At 40.3% G+C, this 10,275-nt stretch overlaps 1 protein-coding gene across 1 annotated transcript; it reads left to right on the top strand.

The window, feature by feature from the left end:
* Positions 1–688: 688 nt before the first annotated feature.
* pcgf1 (polycomb group ring finger 1) lies at positions 689–9,358 on the top strand. The gene is made up of 9 exons (XM_034093258.1): positions 689–805; positions 1,819–1,924; positions 2,020–2,172; positions 2,408–2,479; positions 3,089–3,194; positions 3,340–3,382; positions 7,553–7,639; positions 8,794–8,874; positions 9,181–9,358. The coding sequence occupies exons 1-9, from the start codon at positions 719–721 to the stop codon at positions 9,229–9,231; spliced, it is 786 nt and encodes a 261-aa protein (XP_033949149.1). The 5' UTR covers positions 689–718; the 3' UTR covers positions 9,232–9,358.
* Positions 9,359–10,275: the final 917 nt, after the last annotated feature.

The raw sequence follows: 10,275 nt of genomic DNA on the forward strand, positions 1-10,275 counted from the left end.
TCTATTGCCAAGAGCAGAGACTAACAACTCAAGTGTGTGTTCACAGAGCTAATCCTAGAGTGGCCTTGCATCTATCTGGAGAATGATTTGTTGGATAAGGTTTGATCAGCTAAAGAACTTGCCTTGATAATTGAATCTACATTTAAGGAATTCTTAACCTCTTAAAACCTAAATCTATTTGTTATTCAAAGTGCAAAGAAGTGAGGTGGTTTTAATGTTTTGGTAGGATTGTTTCTCTTAAACACATTGGGAAGCTTATAAGAACACCACTGAGTTCAGCTCAAAATAAAAGACACAAGAAACAATTATAGTTTGCTGTAAACCATGCAGCAAAGCTTCAGGATAATATATTAAAATACCTTTAATAGGTTAAGTTAGGGTTGGCTTGAATACAAAAAACGAGTGTTTTATTAAGTAAAGTCAGTTTAATGTATCAATGTATTAATGTATCATTTCTTTTTGTGTAATTTTTTATTAAGGGTACTTTTTAATCATCTGTGTTGTGTATGTGTATTTGTATTGTATAGTTTCGTGGCCCTTTAATTATAATTTGTTTTTATATTTTACCTACCCATTTATTTATAAAGTGACTTTGTATTCATCCATTTATAATGCTTGTATATAATTATTTATTTAATTGTTTAAATGTTACCCGCCTCCTTCAGTTTGCTCAAAAGACCACATCCGGTTTACCCGGAAGTAAGCATAATTCCCAAAGATGGCGGAGCAAGGACCGATGGCCATAGCGATGCGGCTACGAAATCAGCTTCAGTCCGTCTACAAACTGGACCCGCTGAGAAACGAGGTGAGTGGGCATGTGATTCGACCTCCTCCGCACTGGGGCAGAACCGTACGGGCGGGCAAACTGCAGAAGGGGCCGGAAAAAACACACGTTTTCGCGGGAAATGGTTGTCCTCTTCGCAGCGCTGATGGAGAGAGCCGTGTTTGAGCATGCGTGGACGGAGACTGTACACCCGTGTTGTTCCGCCTGAACAGTGGAGCAGCATCATCATGAGGAGGATGATGGAGTCAATGTTATCACACACATTTAAAGATACACAGGGCTGTTTTTATTTTCTTAACTTGGGAGTTTACTTGTAGTTTAAGCGATATGTGTGTGGACTGGGACGTTAACGGTTGTTTGATTTGAACTGCCGTTGGTTTGTGTTTAACGGAAACACACCGCGTTGTTATTACATTTCAGTTGGCTGTCGTTTTTATCCAAAGCGACTTACAATAAGTGCAAAAATCATAAAAATTCAAACTACAAACAACCATGAAAATGCAGATGTATTTACTTCAAGCATATCTTGTCATTGTAGGTGCTCGTGAATTAGTAACACGGCCTACATTAACTTTTTTAAGTGCCTTTTTTAGGCCAAGTTTGTGTTTTCTTTATCGTTTAATTTGCTGTTTAGACTCGTGTCGTTCGTCTCAACTGGACTCGTTAGTCCAGTAAACCAATGTAAACCCACTCTGTCAAATCACTTTTTGTTTTAACATGTGGAAACATTATCTTTCCTGGTTAAAACATTTCTACTTTCTTATCGTTGTTTACCTTCCTACTTTCCATATGTAGGACAAAGGTAATTGTTAACTGGCTTTTCCGGGATCAACTTTTGACCGATGCATGACGAACTTTAACCCAATGTTATGATAACGAAAACCACTAATATGTGGTGCTGAATCATTGGTGTGGTTTGATGCTCAGTATCTCACTTTAGGGCGAGCCGTTTGCTTGTTTTAAAGAAGTTGTGCGCCATTTAAACTTTTACACGTTAAGTTTATTTTTTAACGCTTGTTTGTTTTTCTTGACAGGAGGAGGTTAAGTTGAAACTCAAGGACCTGAACGAACACATTGTCTGCTACCTGTGTGCGGGTTACTTCATCGATGCCACAACAATTACAGAATGTTTGCACACATGTGAGTTCAAACAGAACTGGACCAAATAATTAATGTTATTTACATAAAGTATCAGAATGATGATTACATGTATTTCCTTTCTCTCTGCTCTACAGTTTGCAAAAGTTGTATTGTAAAATACCTGCAAACGAGCAAGTACTGTCCAATGTGCAACATCAAAATCCATGAAACGCAGCCTTTACTCAACCTCAAGCTGGACCGAGTGATGCAGGACATCGTCTACAAACTGGTGCCCGGACTACAAGAAAGTGCGTACAACAATACTGCTGCCTTTACCGATGTACAAACACATGTGGCCTATATTATACATTCGGCACTGAAATCTTAGATAACACTTTAGGAAATGTTATACTGGACTTAAATGATGTTTTAGTGTTTGTTGACGTTAGTAAGTATTGTAAACAACACGTGTTTTTAACCTTTGAAAAGTGTTGTCTCTATATCTGTCATGTTTGTCTAACATCCATGTTTCTGTTTGAACAGGCGAAGACAAAAGAATAAAGGAGTTTTATCAGTCACGGGGGTTAGAGAGAGTCATCCAACCACCTGGAGACGGTGAGTTTACAAATGAGTTATTATTTCTCAGTCTGTGATTAGATTGGTTTGTACTTCTAATTATGACTCGGCCACATCGGTGTGTTTCTGCGTGATGCGTTTGATGCTGGCTGTCGTGTTGCTTTACTGCACTTCTCTGGCGTCACGTGGCTGTAATCATAGGTGGCAGATCTGTGTCGTTCACTTCAACTTCTAGTTTACAGTTTTGTGTTGAAGGTAAATCAGGCCTCTAAGCCCATAAAGACCATCCATGTGGAGCATAGTATTGACTCATAATAAGATGTCTTGGTGCCGTGTGCAATACATGCAATTAGACATGTACAAAGCTCCTCTGAGTTGTCAAATGTTCAACAGCTGTAATCAAGACATTGAGAAGCTGAAATGAAGTAGCTGTGTGTTGCATCAGTGACCTAAGAAAATGCAAATGGCTTCTAAAGTTGATCAAATGTCTCCGTGTTCCCAGGCAGATATAATTCTGATTGATGATCCATTTGTCAGGCGGGGGCAGGAGGGATTTGAAGCTAACCGGCAAGACTCAATCTGTCGTTTGTTGCAAATGTTTTTATATCAAAGAAACCGTGATAAATGTCATGTTTCCCTTCTCTCCAGATGCCATCCCCGACGCTACAGGTTTACCATACACAAGCTTCGACCATTCGAAAGCCCACTTCTACAGATATGATGAGCAGGTTTCGCTCTGTTTAGAAAGACTAAGGTGAGCTCTCTGGTGGAGTGTGTGTGTGTGTGTGTTTGATGTCTTACAATCCCTGAGAGATAATGTCAATTACATGTGAGACTTTAATGTTCAACCTGTCTAACAGTCATGTTTAAAAACGTCTGGTTCTGTTTTGTCTTTACAGTTCATCGCTCGCTGGGAAAGACAAGACGAAACTCACTCTCCAGGTAAGACGCATACCAATAAATTATCCTAAGTATATTTAGTATTCTATTTCGAGTCTGTGTCGCGCTGGGAATGAATGCTTTCAAAGCGACTCGGCTCACAGGTTTGCTGAAAACACGCCTCCAGGGGAACTGAGCGAGTCATTTTCTACCCTTAACTGCTAAGCAAATACATGGCACAGCGACAGCAGCAGCAGCCTCACTCTCACACAGACGGGATAAGTGGAACAAGTTCAACAGCGAGGCATATTATCGTTCTTTATTTCCCATGACCACTCATTTCTCAGTAGTTGGAGAAAGGGCTTTTATGGGAGGCTGTGGCTCAGTGGATTAATGCGCTGATCTTCGAGTCAGATGAGAGCACGTTCGAGTCCCACTGCAGTCAGCGTGTCGTTGTGTCCCTGAGACACTTCACCCCAAATTGCTCCTGTGGGGATTGCCCACAGCACTGCATGTATGCGAGTAACAAGTGTAATGTAATATTAACATCTTGCGGCGAGATGAACAATATGGTGACTCAGTGTTTGGTGATTGTTCTGACTTGTAGGACTAAAGCAGAACAACACGTATCCAAACAAGTATCACAGCTTTTGTATGTTTCATATCTAGACTTTGGCACAAGAACATTAAAAATGCCTTTGAGTTTTCACACCAATTATCATTTGTGGCAAACCAAATGTGGCATCAAAAAACAACAAAGGTAAATGAATGTTATATATGAATGAATAATATTACTGTTTTGTTTAGAGCGCACTCCAATGCACCTTACATCTACAGGTTATAAACAACATAATACTACTTCGGTCATATATAGCAAACAAACGAAATGCTCGGTAATCTCAATACTGCCATTAGCGACGGTTGGTTTTCAGTAAGTGTTTAATGGCGACATGGGTGTCTTACAGTGTTTGCATACTTAGTGTTTCCTTGTGCCCATTCATACAAATCTACATCGTGGCCATTTCAATGTGGCTTTTCTAAACACGGCCTGTTAAGCCTTTTCAAACACACTAAACTGAAACAAATGCCTCGTCAGTTATTGCTGGGGTTTTTCCCGTGTGTGTACGAAGATCATTGTGGAGTAGTTCATCTAAAACTCACCCTGTGCTTATTATCCACACTGCAGTGGTTGCACGTGCTGCAGAGACTAAAGTCCACCAGCAGAGGGCGGCCTTGTTTAACACATGCCTGTATGGCAAGGCAATGTATTTATCTAGCACTTTTCAGCACGTGGCGATTCAAAGTGCTTTACAGATTAAAAGCAAACGACATTTAAGAACAAATACATTATTAAAAAGGCATTTAAAAACAGGCATAATAAGCAAAGGTAATGAAATAAATAAACACCGCAGGTACAGAATACATGACTGAAAGGGCATACTGTAGTGCGAGTATGGGCAGCTCAATTAAAAGCAGCTGCAAATAGGTGAGTTTTTATTCGGGATTTAAAAATAGGAAGTGTTTCGGCGGACGTGCACGATTTAGGCAGTTCCAAATTGTTGGGGCATAATAACTAAACACTGCTTTTCCATGTTTAGTTCTCATCGGAGTTTGATTCCAATCGGTTTGTTTTAAATATGATTTCACTTTAAGCACCTTTTTAAGAAGCTACACTATCAGTCACTTTAACATGTGTCCAGATGAGATCTTTTATGGACATGGTCTAAAAGTCAAGTTATTTTCAAATGGATCAGTGTTTTGAGCTTTTAATCTGGTTTTTTATAGTATACCACAAATACATACACTTGAACAAAGTCTCCCAGGGTGTGAATTAGATATATATCTGGTGCCTGCTGCAAGCGTTAAAGCATCCTCATCCACTCATGTCCTCTTTGACCACTGTGACAAACAAAAATGTTGTTTATTGTTGTGTCTACTGTTGCCGTGTGTAATTGGAGCATGCCACCTCACTGGTTCCATTCCCAGGTCTTGATTTATGCAGCGGTTGTGTTTCCCTTCAACCTCTGTGGGAACCTATAATAATTGGTTTAACATTTTGTAATCGATTTTGACTCGTAACCTTTGCTAGATGCTATTCTCTCTCCGCTACACGCCCCATCATAATCCACCGTTTCAACTGAGGTGGAAATGTAGTCAAATAAATGTCTGCTCGGTCTTTTAAAGAAATACGGTCCTGCTCTGCGTTCAGGTGGAAAAGCGAGTTAATGTTTACGGCTTAAGAGTGTGTAATAAGTCAGTGGGGAGCGGAGAGCGTCCAGCAGTACGCTCGGTTTTACTTCACTGTGAAATGAAATGTAACGGGAGACTGCCACAGCCTGTCTGTGCGCTGCTACCTTGTTCTAGGTAGTGTTTTGTTTGGTAAACACATGTTTTCCACCTTTTTTGTTTCAGTTTCTTAAAGTGAAATGTGGATGATCCTTCAAAAAACCTTAAACGTGTTACTGTAGTGTTTCAAGCAAACCGAAAGAGACATTTTAAAGGGCACAGTTCAAGAAATATCTGAACATATGGTTGCCCTCTCTTCGCAATACGTTCTTTTAAAGAAATGGTCCACTCATTAGATAATTAATCAAAACTTCAGTATTTAGTGAAACGTTATGTTTAAACCATACCCTGAAGAAATCAGCGATATTCCCCGGTAAATAATGATTTTATAGCTCTTTTTTATCAAGACCTGTATATTCCGTCTGGCCGCCGCCATGTTTGCCATTTTCAGTAGTCACGTGATGGTCGTGACGTCATCCATGCGTTCACTTTGTCAACACACGGAAACATGGTGGAGTATTTCAGTTCGGACTCGTCAGCAGAGGAACAAGTTTTGACCAATGTGAAGAGATTGGATGGGGGAATTCAGCCATACATATCAGTATGACAATACGACACCCTCTGTCCTCAGACCCTCTGTCCTCAGACCCTCTGTCCTCAGACCCTCTGTCCTTAGACCCTCTGTCCTTAGACCCTCACATCGTACAAGGAAAAACTTCCGGAGAAAACCCAGTTTAAAGGGAACATGGGAGAAACCTCAGGGAGAGCAACAGAGGAGGGATCCCTCTCCCAGGACGGACAGACGTGCAATAGATGCCGTGTGTAAATTGAAAAGATAATACATTTGCAACATAGGTAGTCCAAATGTTTGGAAATGCATGTGTGTATAATAGGAAGATGATATAAGATACTATATGTATGCATGTAGTACCACCCTTGCTAGCGATTCCCTCTCTAGTTTAGCATACTCAGCTTCGTTGTCCCTGGCCATAGAATCACGATTTTATGGGGCCGGAAAAAACTGGGGTAAAATAAACACTAGCCGGTACTACGCTATATGGAAAGGCCACCAAAAACTGTCTGGACGCTAAAGGACGGTAAAACGGGGCTAACCGCTGCAATGGAAATGCGCTATAACATACCTTATTCTTACTCCGAGCACTACTTCTGCTCCTCCGTCGCTTCACACTTGCAGAGGGCGATTTCTCTACTGGCCGAACTGGTGTCCTGGTCGGTGATGACACCAGAAAGACCGATGGTACTGCATCTCCATTAAGTAATGGTTGTTCCATAAATCCCATGTTATGTTTTATCATACTCTCAGAGTAGTCGTCCGGAAATTTGAAATGTTCGCTGCATACATGAGCCTGTGAATCTTTCGGTTCGGACCGGCCACATTTCGCTAGCCACTGCCTCTGAATGTACTTCTTACGCTTACCTTTTGGCAACAGATGGAACCGAGCATTCCGTGGATTGTTCCTATCAGAATTGTGGCAATATTTCGCGATACAGTGAGGCATATTTGAAGAGAGAAACTACAGTAAATGGAGATCAACGTGTCTTCAAAAACCAAACCCATGGTTTACGTCACGTCCGGAAAATGGCGGCGCCCACAGTGTTGATGTTATTTCGGTATATAATCAGTTAAAGGATTAGGATTTAAAAAAAAAAAGAGAGACTGGCAGAGACTGGTCTGTTTTATCGGATGATAATTATTTAAAAATGAGTGTCATGAGCATACCATTCCTTTAACACGTGGTGCTGCTAAACCAGAGCAGCAACTCCTTTGAGCACTGAGTGATATGTTTCCGTGGCACATACAGTTAAAAACTTCAAATTGTATCTTTTTATAGACAAGAAATCAAGAGACGTGCTCCACTCTGCATGCGTTGCCGGGGCGTATTGCCTACCTGACGTTTCTCGTGTATTTGTTTCTTGTCTCTGCAGCAGAAGTTTGTCCGCTGTTCGGTCCGGGCCGAGGTGAGACACCTACGGAAAGTGCTTTGTCATCGGCTGAACGTGGAAAAAAATCAGGTCAGTCAATACTCACCGTTGATCCGATTTGAAAGAAAAACAAGGCATTACAATAAAGATGTATTTAGCTTGTGCCAATCTACACAGATGTGTGAAATGGCTCGATTTGAAACTCTACCAATGCAAACTACAGCGTTTGTGTTGTGAGAAGGCTTCGTTGCCAGTGTGCACTTAAACACACACTCACTGATGAATCCCAGGTCGGTTTGGCATTATTTGCTAATGTTTTACTCATAGGATTAATGTGTGGATTCAAAATGTTGCCCCCCTTCCTCTCACTGTTCACAAACAGTAAGTAGCACTAGTTACGGAAGATGATCCATGATTCCGATTGGTCCACACATTGTTACACACTCATCAGCGCCAGGATGAGGTGTATAACCCATCGGTAACCTTCGGATAACCATAGTAACATAACCTATTAGGGTTGCCAGAAACTGACCATGATCAAAATCGATTATTCGGCAGCCCTGGCGAATAATAATCGATTATTCGACCGATGCATACAAAAATACATAAATAATAATAAAAAAATATATAAATAAAATCGATTTTTAAAAATAATATTCGGTTATGGAGACTGTAACGAATAATCACTGGCATCCCTATAACCTATGCTCATTGCTACCAAACATGTTTACAAATGGGCGTCCATTTTGAAGACTGCTGGCTCTTTTGTAATTAGTGCCAATCACACTCCTTCACAACTGTTCCATGCTATTTCTTGCATAAAACTGGCTAAAAGACTTCGCTACAAAGCAAAATGGTTTATTAAAATATTGTTTTCATTCATCTTGACAATGTGGTTAATTAAACAGACTCACGACAGTAAAGAAACAGTGGAGAAATCTGGTTGGTTCTTGTCGTGTTGCTCTTGTAGCTCAGCTCTGTCGGGAATGAATGCTCCGTGTGGAGGCTCTTCCATTGGCTTAAACGCTCCCTCAAATAACACGTGTTCTCAGAATTATGATTGAACCACGCTCGACAAATCTATTGGCTTGCCTTTATGACACTGGTGTGTTTTCAGTCAGTTTCAAAAGTCTTTCTGCTTCCTCTCCGCCTCTAACCAGCAGCAAACAGATTCCTCTATACAAATTATCACAGCTGTTCCTTTTAGTGTTCACTTCACATCTGTTTGTGTGGTCTCCCTATAGGTCCAGATGTTGTTCAATAACGAGTCGCTGCCCGATCACATGACCATGAAACGGTTATGGCTCTCTCACTGGTTTGGCAAGGTACGGTACGGCCGCTGGTTACCAGGCCAACAATGCATTCCTACACACTTTGACCAATTGTCTTTGTAATGTATCTCGTTTAAAAAATCTGGATAAAGTCAACTGAAGATTCCACTGTAATATTGTCTCCTAATCAAAAAATCACGTTTTTAATCCAGGTATAATGTGACGAAATAGATTTATTTTAACACCTAATTAAGTGATAACAAATAATTTATTTTAATGTTACTATTTAGAAAATTCTAACACACCTCATTTGAAATGTTTCCCACCCCGGTATAATATCTAAAATCTTCTCTCCCCTAGGCCCAACCATTAGTGCTGCACTACACCATCAAGGACAAAAGGAGCCGATAGGACTTTCACTCTGAGGACAGCTGTACATATTTTGTACCATACATATTCTATTTTAATAGTGTTTGTGTACATATACTTATTTTCCTTGTTTTGTATTTTTGAAATAAATTTTAAATGGGAAAATTAATCACTTGTTTTACTTTGGTTACGATACGGCATGCTGTCAAATCCCTACAGATAATATTACATACTGTTTAAAGGAGTAATGGAGCCTTTTGGGACGAACATTCTTGTTATTTACCATTTTGACACCTCAGTAGTTTACAATATTTAGGGTGTCTCGCAAACATGTTACGAAGAGCTATGAAATTAGCAGTTGTGGTAAAATCTTGCTTTCATTAAGTCACAACGTGTGATAAGTGCAGTGACTTTCTGGCAAAACTGACCTATAATAAGTTATTGGCAACGTACGTTTCTAATCTAATGTACACACTTGTAGTTTTTCTATGCTAATATCGAGGGGAAAGAAGTACAAACTGCCTGCATTGTTACTACCAAATGATGAGTACATCAGTTGTGGTGTTTGGAAACTTTTCAACATGGAAAGTATAAGTACAATTTTCCTGCAGCGTTTATTAAAAAAAATCATATGAAGCATACTAGCTTTACTCAATGTCATGCAGCTCTCAAAGTGTTTGTCACTCGGTCTCAATCATGACGAAATGTAAATCACACTAAAGCCGACCTGTAGTAGCTTTTTTTATTTCTGGCAACGGTTAAAATCCTGAGTTAGTGTGAATAGCTGTGAGACTGGCAACGGCCCTTTTCTCAATTCTTCATCAGATATCTCCTTTATCAAGTTTCCCTGCGAGTGAAGACCTGCCACGGATTCTGGACTCGGTCCTACCGCGCCATGTCAAGCCGCTCCTGTATAGCTTTGTGTGTTGGGGTTAGTGTCTTTCTGAAAAATATGAATCTTCTCCCAACTTGCACTCCTTCTCACATTACAGCAGGTCTTTCTTCTCAGTGTATCTACAATCTCAGGCCTTCTGGTGATGGGGCACTGTTTTGAATACGCCACATGCAAAATATCACTTTTTATGA

The sequence above is a fragment of the Pseudochaenichthys georgianus genome, chromosome 10 (assembly GCF_902827115.2).
Source record: "Pseudochaenichthys georgianus chromosome 10, fPseGeo1.2, whole genome shotgun sequence".
Lineage (NCBI taxonomy): Eukaryota > Metazoa > Chordata > Actinopteri > Perciformes > Channichthyidae > Pseudochaenichthys > Pseudochaenichthys georgianus.

Coding starts and splice junctions, on each gene's coding strand:
- pcgf1 (XM_034093258.1), top strand. CDS start 719: ATGGCGGAGCAAGGACCGATGGCCATAGCGATGCGGCTACGAAATCAG. Junction 806..1,818: donor TGGACCCGCTGAGAAACGAG/GTGAGTGGGCAT, acceptor TTTTCTTGACAG/GAGGAGGTTAAGTTGAAACT. Junction 8,875..9,180: donor TCTCTCACTGGTTTGGCAAG/GTACGGTACGGC, acceptor TCTCTCCCCTAG/GCCCAACCATTAGTGCTGCA.